Raw genomic sequence first — 16,243 nt, forward strand, 5'->3', positions numbered from 1 at the left:
AAAATTTCACTGAATGTTTATATTAGCATTTTCTATACACCATAAAATGTTGAAAATATTTTGACTCTTTTTGAGCTGTTTACGGACATTGTCAGTTTTCAATTTTTTTAGTTTTTTTTCTATAAATATCAATAAATTTTTATTTGTTGGGTAAAAAAGCGTGAAAATTTAATAGAAGGCTCCTGATATATCGTTCTAATAGCAGTTGAAAAATATTAAAAATACAAAGGCACAATTTTTTTTTATAAGCATTTAAAGTTCAAATTTTGACAACATTTATCAAATTTTTAATTTATTAATTATTTTGTAGTTAACAATTTATAAATTTTTAAATTTTTAACTTTTATGGCTAAGGATTGAAAATTTAAAACAAGGCTCCACGTAAATAGGTTATATATAAATTACTTTATTCACAATAATATCATCAAATATACTTGGTAAAATCATAGGCTGACTGACCGTTTTCGCTCAGAATCGTTTTTCTTATACAATGATATTATATCATTGAATTCAAATTTAACACCATCCATTACAGTGACCCACTTGTAACCTACCGTACAGCAGAGCGACATCCACTTATCCACCTTTTTAATTAATAGATTTTATAAATTTAATTAAAATTAAAGTAATTTTAAAAATCATTGCCAATTATCAATAATTCAAAAAAATTTTTTTATAGTTAGTGGGCGCTATCACCCGCATGCTTTCTCTGTCTTACAAATGCAAAACATAGCAAATTGTACATTCGGCAAATCATGTTTAGCAGTATTTTAAAATTGTAAATTGTTTGTGCATTTTAAAGTACTCATAACTTTCTTTAAAATTAAAATCTAAAAATTAGCCTAGAGGTTCACTAAATAATAATCTTATCTTTAAATTTTATAAGAGGTAAATTCACTCTAATTTTTAAACAAACAAAGCTAAACGTGATCTGCTGAGCCTGAACGTCCATTTTGCTGTTATGTGTTTGTAAGACAGAGATAACGCATGCCGGTGTAACGCTTTCATAAGGAATTTCCAAACTCTATAAAAACATCAATTTTTTGTGACAGAAAATGGAAATATATACCTGTTATTATACTGGCGGTAAATGGACTTAGCGGATAACGAAAAAGTTTAATTTTGGCAGAAAAGTGGAACATCCATTTGACCAATAATTGGTAATTGGTAATAACAATGGTTATTATAGATGGAACATGGATACAGTAAGGAAATAATAATATACATAACAAATTAATTTTTGTTTCTAAATTACAAGCGTTATAATTTTGTTTTCTTCAGAAACTGTACAATATTCATTCATAATATTTTATTACCTAATACAGCCCCTAATTAATAATTATACATAATATATAATATATAGGCGTCTAATGCATTAAAAAAAAATCTTAATATAGTCCACGAACAAATACTTAATAAGTTTCATAAATATTAAATCGTATACAAAAGTATTATATGTATATTCATAGAATTTATAAGGTTAAGAACAAATGTGAGTACAACACAACCCGTTTATAACACGGTCTGTGAATGTATAACCCGTACATGTTTTTTTCTGTTTGTCGACATACATAATAACGCGGCAAGAAAATATCTCCATTTTAATACTATTTATGCACAAAGGAAAAAAAGTTTATCGACAACATGGATTTACATGACTGGTTTATACAACATAATATAATATTATACAGTATAAAAGAATATAGTTTTCGATAGACGAAAAAAAAATTAATAATAAGTAACAATTATTTATTGGGATTTTCCAATGTGTGTAGCAATTAGAGAAATCCAGATTAATGCACATAAACACACACATACATATTATATGCGTATAGTGACTATTAAACACCTATATGCATACATTACATACATAGGGACTCGCCAATATGAATAGAAATAAATACCACATCTTAATTAGGAGTCGGAAAACAAAATTCTATTCTACTGGATATAATACAAAAATTTACCTTTAGAATTACATTTAAAATTACAAGTATACTAATTTATATAAAATAATAATACAGTAGTATATCTAGGTGGTATAGTTTACAAGACATACAAAATAAAAAGAATTATATATATATATATTTATAATATTATGTATAATGCATAAATATAACGTAGTTCGAGCAATACTGAAATCAGCACACTGTTCCATGTAAAATAATATTATAATAATATGTTAAAGGTATACACAATGTTTACATGCCGGTTACTATGAATCGATAACAAAACATGGTTTAAGTCTAAAAGACTATTACACATGGGTTCAGTACGTAAAAAGTAAATTGTCAAACTCGTGTTTCAGTAACTTGATGGTATTAATTTTTTTTCTTTTTATCAATTTCATAGCAACACCGTGTCGATTTTTTTCATTACTAACAATAAAAATGTTATAATAGTACTTAAAAAGGAAGAGAGGGAGAAGAGAACTATAATAATAGTTTTTTTTTTATTATTATTATATTTTAATTATTAATAGTTATAATAAAAGCATACAAATATAGCATAAAAATAATAAGGAAAAAATGGACAAAAAAAAAAAAAATGCACAGTTCACAGACAACAATTACCTTACAAATATCGTATACATTAAACTGTAATATGTTTCTTATTTTAATTTTTAAAAAAAGCATTAAAAATTTAAAGGTTACTAGTCATGGTGCCTTAAAAAATATGCTACTTAATCCATTCAATACAATAAATACTAAACAATTATTAACAAAACTCGTTTTATATTTAAAATGTAAATTTTTAAATATCATGAGAAATAATAATATTACCGTGTGTATATCGTATACTTGGTGAAAAAGGAGAAAAACACTGGACATGATTGTACTCGATTTTGATGCATGTGTTGATTTTCCTTTGAGATCACAGATAATAGAAAAAAGTGTCAGTAAACATAATCAACAATAATATTATTATCATATTTTTTCTATATAAATTACTAATAATCTGGTGATGTGCACAATATACGTATACCAAAGTTACATGATGAACGATAAACGTTCAAAAAGCTCAAGTTAATATTATCATTTAATTATTCAATAAAAATATTCATAATAATAATAATAATAATAATAATAATTAATAATAATAATAATAATAATATACTAAAAAATAGTTTTATAATAAAACCGTCTTTACTGAATTTCAGTATGGTAATCTCAAATATTAGACTAACGTTATTTATACATATACGCTTCCTTATATGTGATGTGTGCTGGGATTAAAACACACACAAAACACCAAAGGCCTAAGTCTTTCGTTTTCGTCATTACAGTAGATCCATAATAGTAATTAGTTAGAGTGAGATGAGTGTTTTTTTTTAGAACATACACAAAGTGTGAAGGCCAATTATTCTCACTCGCATATGTCTAAAATATTAAGTTAAGCAATCATTTTTATATATACGTAAAAAATGAACAAATTTAGTTATTAAGATTAAAAATGCTTAAGACAATTTTGGGCGTTTTATATCGACATCATCTGATGAGTCTTCGCTGTCGTCGTGCATGCCATGTGTCTGATATTCATGACTGGAGTTCCATCCTGTAGATGGTGATCCAGAATTTTTAGGCATTGCCTGTAATATACAAATAAAAATTATTACCATACAATATAGATTTTGAACCACAATAATATAATCTAATTTATATTGATAGAGTTTTCCTGTATTTAATTTTAAACTAATCCTTTTGAACAAATTTAGTTAAATTTATTGTCTCAATAATTATATTAACTTGTTATTTACAATCACTCACCTGGTGTCCCATTGGGTCGTATCCTAGACTTCCATCAGAATACTGTGCCTGTAAATAATTAATTTTTCGATAAGATCGAGATATTTATGAACAGTAATTGTTCTATAACCAATATAACGCACACAAACCTGTGATCCAGACATAGGAGAACTATACTCAGCACCATTTAAACTAAGACTGTAGCCCATGCTGTCTTGCGGACCACCACCAGGAGCTGGAGATAATAAAGGAGTTGGTGTTCCTTGAGAAGCGGGACCCATACTATAAGGGGAAGCGCCTACGAAAAGTAAATTATTTTAATATTAGTGAAATAATTAGTATCAAGGATCAACATTCAAATTTGGTTTAAATATTACATTATTTTTTAACCCTATACCATATTAAATTATTGTTGGTGCAATATACCATATTTTATTCAATCCAGAGCCACTACAAATAGTTAATATCATTAATGTGTAATCTTTTATAATTTAACTGGGATAATAATTATTTCAATAATACTTCAACTTTTAGAAATTTTAAATAGTTTTTCAAATGTTTGTATTACAATTGATTTTACTATGATAGGATGAAGTAATATATATTTTAATTTAATAAAAAGTTGTCTAGAAATGATTGACATAAAATATATACTTTCAACTTATAACTTATAATTTATTTTTTAGTACAGAATGTATAATATCTATGTTTGCTACAGTATACAATTTTTTGGAACAAATCTCTTTTTGTTTGCTATGTATTTTTCTTTTATGAGTTCTGCCCATGATTGATCAATAGTAACTCTGTCAAATCAATATAAGGAGACTTGTTCTTTTTATTGTTAGTAACTAAATTATTATTAAATATTTATGTACCAATTAGAAATTATATTATATCTTAGTAAATAAGCCAATTTAATATTAAAGGCACACAATTAAAAGTCTATTCATATAATTAATATTTTAAATGCCTATTAAATACAAATGTATTTAAAATTGAAAATATTAATTAGTATTCTTTATTCTTTAATAACATAATTCAATTTCTATTCAAAATTTGTGTTGATAATAGAATAAACTTTAAAAAGAAAAACAGTTGGTATTTTGTTTTTATTATATAGGTACCTATTCTTGATAATTTTCAACTTGAACATAAATCTTTGATATGCGTAAACTACTTGACTTTGAAGTGGTACGCTAAGAGTCTGTTTTGCAGGGCCAAGTATACTCCTAATTATTTTTTAAGAGGAAGCTACATCCATATGTGTTGTCCTATCTTACAGCAGTCCACAAATTTTTTTGTTTCTTCTTACAGTTTATTTATAGATAATATCATAGAACATTTAGGTAATATTATCAAATTTGTAGAGTATAATAATATAAACTGTGCCAGAGGGTGGCACGTAATATTCAGAAAAATAAAGGATTCAAATAAATTCAGGAAAATATTTGTCAGGAATGTTTTTGTGTTGAGAACTAATATTAACTGGAAATCACTTGGTAAAATTAAACTTCGGAAAAGTATATTTTAGAGGATAATCAAGAAAATGTTACCTAAAAAAATTAAGCAAGGGGAATTTAAATATTTGGAAATATTTACACTGGAAAGTAATACTCAGGAATAATGCTTTCCTTTGTAGAATATTTTCCCGGTTTTGAAATTTCCGTGTATTATTTTCTAGCATAAATATTTTTCCTGGATTTTAAATTCCTATGAACTAATTTCACAAATTTTATTTTGATGATTTATAATTTCACGGTTATTATTTTCCTACGAATTATTGTTCCTCGTATTATTTTCCCATATTTTACTTTCCCGTTTTTGTCATTCCTCTATATAACTTTCCTTGATTTTATAGCCTCTTGTGCCAGACTAAAGAATTGATTACATATATTTATTATACATTAATTGTACAATTTAAAATTAAAAAAAATACGAAAAAAAATCTTTACTCGGGCACAGTTAATAATATTCACAACAAATTCGATAAATATGTACACTGATTGTGCTATAATATTATTAACAATAAATAAACTATACCCAGTAAGAATCCGGTACGTACATTTGCGTATATTACGAGTGTGTAAGACAGAGACAACACAATATGCGGGTGTAGCGTCCTCGTAAGTGGAATGCATAAAACATTAGTAGAACGATATGCTATTTTATCCAACATATCGACGGCCACCATGTTTTAGATGCTTAAGAGGACGCTACATGGATATTTGTTGTCTCCGTCTTACAAGTGCATAACGTAGGAAATTTACTCTCAGCAGATCACGTTTAACTGAATTAGTTTAAAAATTAGAGTGGATCAACATATTATGAAACTTGATGATAAGAATATTATCTGTATTTGTAAGTGGGTTTTTTTTTACAATAATTCAGTTTTTAAGTGAGTTATGAGCATTTTTAATTTACGTTATATTATGTACGCGCAGAAGTTAATAAAAAAATTGAAGTATCGTAAAAAACCCACATACTAATACAGGGTCGATTCACTCTAATTTTTAAGCTAACGGAGCTATACGTGTTCTCTTGAGCGTAAATTTGCCATGTTACGCACTTGTAAGACGAAGACAATAAATGGCTGTGCAGAGTCTTCTTAAAACAATTTCAAAACAACCTTTATTTTGTTTAGTTTATTGAATTAGTTGAAAGAAGAAATTTTATGTTTAAATTGTTATAGAAATAAAAAAAGTTAATTTACAGTGTTAAAAGTACCTATTTTGTTAATTCTGTTGAAGTCATATTATTTTCAATTTTGTATATTAAGAAATTTGTCGTGGTTTGTGATAACCCCTTTTAAGGAAGTTGGGGGTTATGGGTAAAGCCTCCCACGGTATACGAGGTGTTTTAAATTTCTGAGGCTCGAGGACAATTTTTTTACAAGTTAAGCACTGTATACAATAATAATTATTGTAAGATATAATTTATTGTAAATTATGGTTACACAATTTGTACAATTAAAATATATTTTATCCATAATCGTGTTTCATTAACAATTTTGAATATTACATAATATTAATTTATGGCATGGAACCTGACTGTGTAATCATTGGCAGGTGACACCACACCTTTGTATAAAAGAAACAGTGTACAACACGCACGGGTGAGCGCACGCGCTCGCAACAAACACACATGCTCACTTAAAAAAAATATATATTATATATGTATATAAATTGCATTGTGTGGAGGGTGTAGTACGGGACAATGAGGAAACCAGGAAAAACCATTCGGGCTGTCAAGCTCAAAGCCAGGGTCTCGGTGATATATTACTTCCATTTGGAGCTTACACCGCCAGTGTGTATATATCGCTATCCAAATCCCTATAGTAAACTTCACCCTTTCCCCATTTACATGTTTTTCTCTTTATGTTTTAAACACCAATAAGGACTACAATCTGTGAAAATACCTCCGGTAAAAATAAAATTTCGACCCTGTCAAATACCACCAACGACAATATTGTAAACCATAGTAAATAATATATTTATTGTAAATTATTTATATTAATATATAGTTAGAAATGATGTGAGTTCGTTCAAGTTGTTTTGTTGTTTAAGTAATTATAAGTACTTACCGGCAGCTTTCTTTGCAGCGTAAAGGTTTGCTTCTTCTTGAGCTTTACCGATATTTTTTTTATATCGAATTCTTTTATTTCCGAACCAATTGGACACCTGTATCGTTTTAAATACAAATATTCTAATAACAATATTCACAAAGTTAACGGCTTTCAGAACTAAAAAAAATATGTACTTGTGACACTGTAATGCTACACTTCCTTGCTAACTCTTCTTTTGCTTCCTCGGAAGGATATGGATTGCTTAGATGCGAGTAAAAGTACTCATTTAGTATTTCGGAAGCCTGTTTACTAAAATTACGTCTTTTTCTTCTATAAAAAACAAAAAACAGATAACACAATAAACATAATTATATAGATTTATAATACTATCTTTTATAACACAAACCTAGCATCCAAAAACCTAGATCTAAGTATCATGACCGCTTCACAAGTACTTTGCTTCAATTGCATTTGTATGGAAGAGAATTTCTTATGTATAATTTGCACCATTCTTTCGATCTCTTTTGGAGTGATCGGCCGCGTTCTAGACTGTTCTCGTAAGAGATTCATTACGTGGGTAGTAAATTCATTACAAGCCTAAAAATGTAGTTAAATTGTGAGTATATTATGTCTAAATATATATTATAAACGATTACTTTGATGTAAGCCGTATGACATAATAATCGTTACATTTGATAAATAATATTATTTGGGTCGTAGTTTAAAACTTAATCTCCACTCCAAACATATTCTAGATTTTAAACGTTAACCACGAACGGCATTAAGCAAATGATTATATTTATTATAGGTACGTCTAAATGTCCATAACTAACCTATCTCTAAGAATATATCCATCCGAAAAACATAATTAATCATTTTTTTGCGGTATTTGTTTGATCACACACCGTTTGTGGCATATCACGATATTAAAATAAATGTTTTTAAATGTCAAACTAAACACAAGACAACACAGGTTCAAGGATATCTACTTTATAACCATTAACATATTATGCATCTTGTAGATTATTTTTCACGCAATTTGTCCTGCGAGGCCAACAAATACATATTTAAATGTGATTTCGAAATGTTTAAGAGAAAGCACAAAAACACGACCATACCTGGAACCCGAAACTTATTTCAATAAGTTTTTAATATATAAAACTCATCATTGTATTCAACAATAAAAAATCGAAAATTATTGCGTGCAGATCTGGTCGTTAGGCCGATTAATCTCTGGAATATCACGCGTACTATAGGTCGCCCCTGCACTTACATAATAGTAATATCATAGTAATAACAACGAGTTCTCCATACAATTCAAATAATTGCACGCTTCAGTAATATTTCCTTAGTTAATTCAAATTACTGTAATTTTTACAATTGACTTAAATTGACTTCCCAATTGATTACATCCATAATGATTTAACTAAGGAAATCACACACACGCATACTTATTAAATAATATAAACATTGTTTAGAAACTTATCACGAGCCTCAAGTTCCTTAGTGTTTCAACCTTTTTATTCCCTTTAGAGAAGTTGAATTATCAGTCATTTTATTTATATTAATTATGTATGTTTAAACATAAATGTATGTATAAATTGTACAAACTGAAAAAATGTATAAAATATTTATGGGCATCAACAGTTTTAAATTAAGACCTTGAAAATATAAACTATTTGTAGTAACGATTTTTGAATTACTTATAATTTATAGTTACAAAAACATACAATACGATTATATACTATAGTAGTAAGTACTGTATCTGTATGACATATTATGATATTTAAAGTTTTAATTTTCAAAAAATCAGTTAAATAAAATGGTTGGGTCACTTCTATAACACAAAACGTACATTTTCACAAAACTCATTGTTGTCAAACCAATCTAAATCTAAGATTGCAATTTTTTTTAATTCTTTCATAAAAGGAACATGTTGATCTTATTTTTTTTTATTAATACAATATATTTACACTCTATATTAATGTATAAAATGTGTGAAAAGGCTGACATTTACGATATCTATTAGACTGGAGGGACGTAATTGAAGGGGTGTTCAGTGATCCTACTTCAAGAATGTAATGTTATATGTTAAACGTGATATGGTCTATGGGTTTAAAATGTTGTTCTACTAAAAAAATGCACACAAATTTTATCTTTCTCAAATTTTAAATAAAAATTATTGTTTGAATTAGATTCTGAGCGGATTGATGAATGTATTGGTGTTTTTTTTACAATGATTTGAGCGCGCGTATTTTTAATAATAATAATTTATGTATTATCATAGATCACTATTTAACAAACTCAAATTGTGTCACCTATACAAAAGGTCCAATGTGTTAGCCATAAGAAATATATATTATATAAATAATTCGTTTTTGATTAGGTCTCAACTTTTTATAGGTATATGTTATCAATAATTTAATTCGTGGTTACTTAATATGGTCTATGGACTTGTATAAAGAAATAGAAATGGACTGATAGCAGAGAGAGGGAGAGAACTGGGGACCAAAATTGTTGGAAAAAGATATGCACATGTATTGACTATCTCTTTTTAACAATGTTGGCACTGGGATACCTCTAGTAAGGGTATGGGGGAACGCGCAGTCCATGAATATAAATATGTCTATGTTGTTACCACAATATTTCGTTTGATAACAAAGTTTTTACTTTAAATTCTGAGCGGAGAACGAAAGTATTGATTTTATAATAATGTTTTGTTTGTGTGTTTGTCATCACTCATCACCTTTAACTGCCTGGGCAGTAAAACTACTTCAATCTTCAACATTGAGAGTTTCTGGTAGCAAATTGGATCTAGTTGATACTTTGGGAGGGCCAAAACTCAAAATTAAAAAGAGTTTGGAGTTGACATTGTAAAAATGTATGATTAAACGTTTAATAAGTAAAAACAATTTTCATTAATTTGCTGTAATTCAAATAAAACTAATAATTGTAAAAATTCCTATATCAAGAGGTTGCCATGTGCTAAGCGCACTTTTTGTTTTCTTCATTTGACCAATACGCAACATAGAAAAAATTGTGTCCTCACACAGCAAGCACCCATATTGTGAGGTTAGCTTTAATATTAGAGTGAATTGACCTATATCAAACTTAAAATTAAGAAAATTATCTATGTTTTTACCTCAGCTAGTTATTAGAATATTTAAATATTTCTTCGTTACATGAGCATTTTCAAATTATAATATTTTACATAATCATAAATCACCATAAAATTGAATTATCATAAAATAGCTAACATACAAACACAGAAAATGTTCTTCACTTTAAGTTTGATGATAGATTAATTCACTGTAATAATAACGATAACAATACAAGATTGGATCACAGATATATTATAATATAATAACTAGATAGCCGACTCCATATACAACAATATTATTGACTATGATGCCCAACGCCATTTGTCACTCGGGCAATGGTTACAAATTCTAATCGTTTTGATTGGCAACGGGCTTGTTTGATATGAAATGTTGTTTATTATCATATTAACTTTCTAACAATTAGTAAACATTGCCCAAGTTGTACATGGCTACCAGCGTCATTGATAAGAAGTCGACTATCTAGTTATTATATATTTCTGTGGATTGGATCTGCAAAACGTAGATTTGATATGTCACGCATGGATTGGACAGAAAAAAAAGTGTGATAACAAAATATAGTTGATACGATTTTAGTAATTTATTGAAATTCAAAAAATATTACTTAGGTACTAGGTATATTATTGTTTACTATTTACAATACAATTTTAAAAATATTTAGCCTAATTTTAAGCTATTTATGCCACAAATAACCACACCGTTCTGTTACGTCAGTATATCGACTTGAAACAATAATATAATATTATCATTGTTATAAAGTATGAGATGTACCTATTTGGCAAAAATTATTTCAATCTACCGTATTACTAATATAAAGAAATAAAGGCTGATACATCATCTACTTTCAGTCATTCAGAATCGTTTTTCATATTAATGATTTATTATTGTATTATAATTTAACATGTCATGCATTACAGGCTACAGCGACTTGCTCAAAAACAAGGTACACCCAAAACCTATAATTTACAGTGTAACAGTGCAATTTCCCCAGTTTTTTCATAACTCCTCATGCTATAATTTTGTATTAATGCAACTTTCATAGTAGTACTACAATAGTACCAACTGGGCAAAGTAATATAGTTTTAAATTTAATTAATTTTTAACATATAGATGACTAAAAATTACTTGGTACCTAAATTTTATTACCTGTTCATATTTTTCCAGTTCTTGGTGGTAAATTTGTCTGATTTGAGCTAGTTTTGCTCTATAATCGGAATGCTCAATGGCGTTATCTGGTTGTCCGGGACCGCCCGAAGCTGCGGCTGATGCACTGGCTGCAGCTCCAGCACCACCTCCTTTTTCAGGACCAGCCACTCCTTCTGCAATTAACATGTTATCTAATCGCATCAACTGTGGATCTGGTGGCTCTTCTTCTTGTGTATTTCTTAGACTTAATACTATAAATAAAACACATTAAAAAATATATTAATTATTTGTATATAAAACCAAATGTTGAACATTTAAAAGTTTGAATAATTATTAACATAATAAATAATATTAAAAGTCTACGTTTTAGTTGAAATAAATCCGACAACGTAAATAATACTCATGTTATTTATTTTTTCTGTTATATATATATCTAAATAGATACTGTTTGACTTTTATCGACATAATCAAGCCAGGATTAAAGATACATTAAGCTCCGTAACAGAAGTCACAACATAGTGGGCGACCTCTTCAGCTCTCTTTTAAATGTGCATTGAAAAATGTTTTGTGAAAAAGAATGGAATTTGGTCATACATAATAATATCAATGTTTTTATACTAGGTACCTATATTATAATATTATAGAGTATAATTTATATAATATTAATGAACTATAAAAATATTAAACTCTCAAATAACATACATAAACATTAGCGTCCGAATGTTCTTTCGATCATAATTGAATTATACTTGAATTAAATTATATGCAATAATCCAACGCATTTAGTCATTGTTTACTTATCACAATAGAACAATTTTGATTATAGAACTGATTCTTTTTTGTATAGAAAATAATAAAAATATTATATTATAACAGACATTACATTCTTTCATCTTAATTTAAATACTGAATTATGCGTAATAAATAAATTTTATAAACTTCATTGTTAATATTATTATAGCAATAAATATTATAAAATATCTAAAAAATTTATGTGAACGAACAAATTTTATAAGAAATTAATCAATGAAAAAACGATTGAATAAAATATATGATTATGCCTATGGTATTATGATACGATATTTCATTATGTAATTTACAAAGTGAATAAATATTATAGAAATGTATTACTTTTAGTATTAGCTTGGTTATATTAAATGTGGCGTTCTTCAATTTCAATTTATAATTAGAATCAGTAAAAATATCAAAATAGGTAAATATTAAGAGGATGTTAGCGCACTATTTGTTTTCTCTCTCTGGCCCACGCGCAACATAGACAAAACGCAATTACGCAGAATCATTTCTTCTATGTTTTTAAGTAATCTTAGAGTAAAATCACCCATTACAAAAAAGATAGAGAATAATATTTTTGAGGAAATGACATATCGATTTTACATTTTATTGTTATTTGACTTTGTATTCGACTTTCAAAAAAAAACAAATAATTGTTGTAAATTTAAATTATGTTTAAATTGTTATGAGACAATATTAAGACAAATCAATATGTCATTCCCTCAAAAATATTATTCTCTATCTTTTTTGTAATCGGTTTTATTGTAATTGTAATGTGATTTTACTCTAAGACTAATTAAAACATAGAAAAAATGATTCTGCGTGAATGCGTTTTGTCTATGTTGGGCGTGGGCCAGAGAGAGAAAACAAATAGTGCGCTGACATCCTCTTAATGTTAAATACGGCAAATATTCTGGAATTACTGAAAATAAGATAACATAATTAATATTTATTTAAATAAATAAATAGTTAATATTAATTTGAAAATATGTTTTAACTCATACAAATAAAAAGTTATACATTTATAACCTTACATAATGTACCTAGTAGTAAAACCTTAATAATTGTACCATTCTGCCACTCAAACTGAGATAATTTGCTATCGATTTTTTTTTTGTTTAAATTGTATGTTTTTGTAATATGATAAACACGCCCAGAAACTTTACGGAAGTTCTGCCGGAAAAGGGTAAAGTGCTACACTTGGCGCATGAATAATTCAAAATTAAGCAGGCGTTCTCTGTTGCACATAAAGGGTCTTTGAATTTACCTTGCATCTTTGAATAAAACAAAGCTTATCTCGCTCAGTATTATTCATTATGTTATTTACTTTCGACAAATATGTTATGTAAGACCATATAGTAACAATTAAGACAAAAACATACCCACACAAAAAACTAATAACCTAGATTAGATCCAAGTAAATTAAAGTTATTATCGATCGAATTGTACACAGCCAATGTGTATTAGGACTTAGGAGGATGCTATATGTTATGTTGTTTTATTTATAGTTAATATTGAGTAATTTACCTATTGAATTCATATAAGAGAATATAAACTATGCCCAATCGGAAAATTCTGAACATTTTTAAATACCTACATATTATAACTGGTTTCAAAATAAATATATGAAAAAACCAATATTAACTAAAAATATAAACTATAGTAAAAATCCAGTACGTAGTTTAGCCATCATAATCATCATATGTTACTCATGTGTAAGACAGGCAACACAGCATGTGTATAGTGCTCAGTCTTTACTCTTCTTAGTATTAACTAATGAGTAAAATATTTTTAAAATTATTAATTATTATTTTAACCACCTATCTAGATTTATACACGCAATTTTTAAATTTGAAACAGATTACTCGGAATATATTGATGGATACAAACTTAAAATTTCAGCAAAAGTTGGTACTATTTTAAAAAATAACAAAGAATTATGAAAGTATAAAATTCATAGAAAATTTCAATTAGTTTATTCTTAAACGTTTAATAACTTAGTTATCGTGATATTGCAGAGTTAACGATTAAGGAATCACCCAGTATAATGTATAATTGTTACATTTTCATGCATTATAATTCACGGTAGTAAAATAATTTGGGAATCATTTATAGATTAATTTTACGACCCTAAATAAAAGTGTGAGGGTATAACGTATCATCGCGTGCTATCGCAGTCTCTGGGAATGAATAGTGGTTTTGCACATAAGGAAACAAAACAAAAAAAATGGTATCACCCTATTAAGAATAATGAAGTCGTACGACGTACATAGAGCGTAAAATATAAGAACATTAATAAAAACTAAACAGCTATAAACAGACAGCTATATTTGATATTTATTTCTTTACAACTTATAATTAAGCTGATATTTGTCCGAAAATAGTGAAAAAACATTTTGAATTGTTTTTAACTAAAAGTTTACAAATTAACATGCAATATTTATAAATTAATAAAATCGAACATTCATACATGAATAGGGACGGAGCCAACAGCTCTTCACAACTGTCACTATTTATAAACTAGTTATTTCTGGTGAAAACATGTGTTCCTCCACACCAAAACACATTTTTGTTCAGATCACATAAATTATATACACACACACACACGCATAAGCGTTAACCCTCATATCTCATAACTTGTACACGCAACTTATCACAATTTTCCTTGCACACATGCACGAGTAAAATAAACAATAGCAGCATCACCTCCCCATAATATAATAAATCGTCATAAAAGGTGGAAAAGATCTTTCATCGGCCACTTCAAACACACTTCAAGTATGAGAATTAATGGGATAAATTACATATTATAATGTATATAAGTACTCATCACGATTATTTCCACAAATTAATTTAAAACATTTTATACATCAAGCTATACGTTGTTTTAAAACTAAACTTTATAAGTTAATAAAAAAAAAGTACCTAATCCTACTAGTTAAATTAAATGTAAATAGTAGTTTAAAAAAAATATTATAGCAAATAATGATGATTTAATGTTTAATCCAATTTAAAACTACGCATGTCAAAATAAATTTATAATTATTTTTTTTTCAAACTCGACAATGTAACAACGTGTGAAGATCCTTAACACGATATCATAAAATGTTCGAAAAACCACTGAAATAAAATTGTTATAAATTTAAAAAAAAATTATTAAAGTCAGTTATCACTAACTGGGTTCACATTAGAAAGTAAATTTAAGTTTTTTTTTAACTTTACAGTTAGGTAATAAAGTTTCAGGTGTCAAGTCGTTTTGAGTAAATTACAGTTCACCATAGCGCAGCGGGAGAAATAACAGTATAACTGCGGGGTATCTTAACAATCTGTGGCGATAACTTGGTATCTTTAAGGTCAACGATGGGTTGAACGGGACTTGACTTAAAAGTCACTTTGGTAAATTACCAAGTTGTGCGTTTTAAAAAATAATAATATTTAATACATATTAATATATATATACGGGCAAAAAAACCATTATTTTTTTTTCAAATAGTCCAAAACGTATTATTAAGAAAAACATTTTTATTGATGATTTTTGTAACTTAAATAAAATTAAACGATAGTATTTGACAATTAAATAATCAAATCATTTTTATATTTTATGAATTTTCTCCCATTGTGACAACATAGTTTTGTATGTAGGTATTTTATAATAAAAGTAAGTAATTCGGTATTCGCACTCATTTCAAACAAGAACTATATCTACGCTCTTACAACAGGCTTATCACATAATATTATGTTGACTGTTTGTCTGTAAACGTTTCAGATACATAACTATAACGTTCCGAAAATGCAAAACTGTAATCGTTACCGTATACAAGTTTATACACGTAAAGAACTAAGAAGGATTTCTCGAACACCCCAAGCGTTTCGCGAAA

The 16,243-nt window shown here is 27.6% G+C and overlaps 1 protein-coding gene across 2 annotated transcripts in view; it reads right to left on the reverse strand.

Annotated features, from left to right (window-relative positions):
- Nucleotides 1-1,237: 1,237 nt before the first annotated feature.
- The window catches only part of LOC132942641 (homeobox protein extradenticle), a 34,239-nt gene continuing 19,233 nt past the window's right edge, over nt 1,238-16,243 (reverse strand). Inside the window, exons 4-10 of one of the 2 annotated variants that reach the window (XM_061011207.1) lie at nt 11,574-11,824; nt 7,715-7,905; nt 7,503-7,638; nt 7,327-7,423; nt 3,890-4,044; nt 3,768-3,815; nt 1,238-3,589 (exon numbers count right to left, since the gene is read on the reverse strand). In XM_061011207.1, coding sequence (XP_060867190.1) covers nt 3,458-3,589; nt 3,768-3,815; nt 3,890-4,044; nt 7,327-7,423; nt 7,503-7,638; nt 7,715-7,905; nt 11,574-11,824 — 1,010 coding nt within the window. In that variant the 3' untranslated portion in view covers nt 1,238-3,457. The remainder of the gene's footprint in view (nt 3,590-3,767; nt 3,816-3,889; nt 4,045-7,326; nt 7,424-7,502; nt 7,639-7,714; nt 7,906-11,573; nt 11,825-16,243) is intronic. The other variant, XM_061011208.1, reaches the window with a different exon arrangement.

Source organism: Metopolophium dirhodum, chromosome 4 (genome assembly GCF_019925205.1).
Source record: "Metopolophium dirhodum isolate CAU chromosome 4, ASM1992520v1, whole genome shotgun sequence".
Lineage (NCBI taxonomy): Eukaryota > Metazoa > Arthropoda > Insecta > Hemiptera > Aphididae > Metopolophium > Metopolophium dirhodum.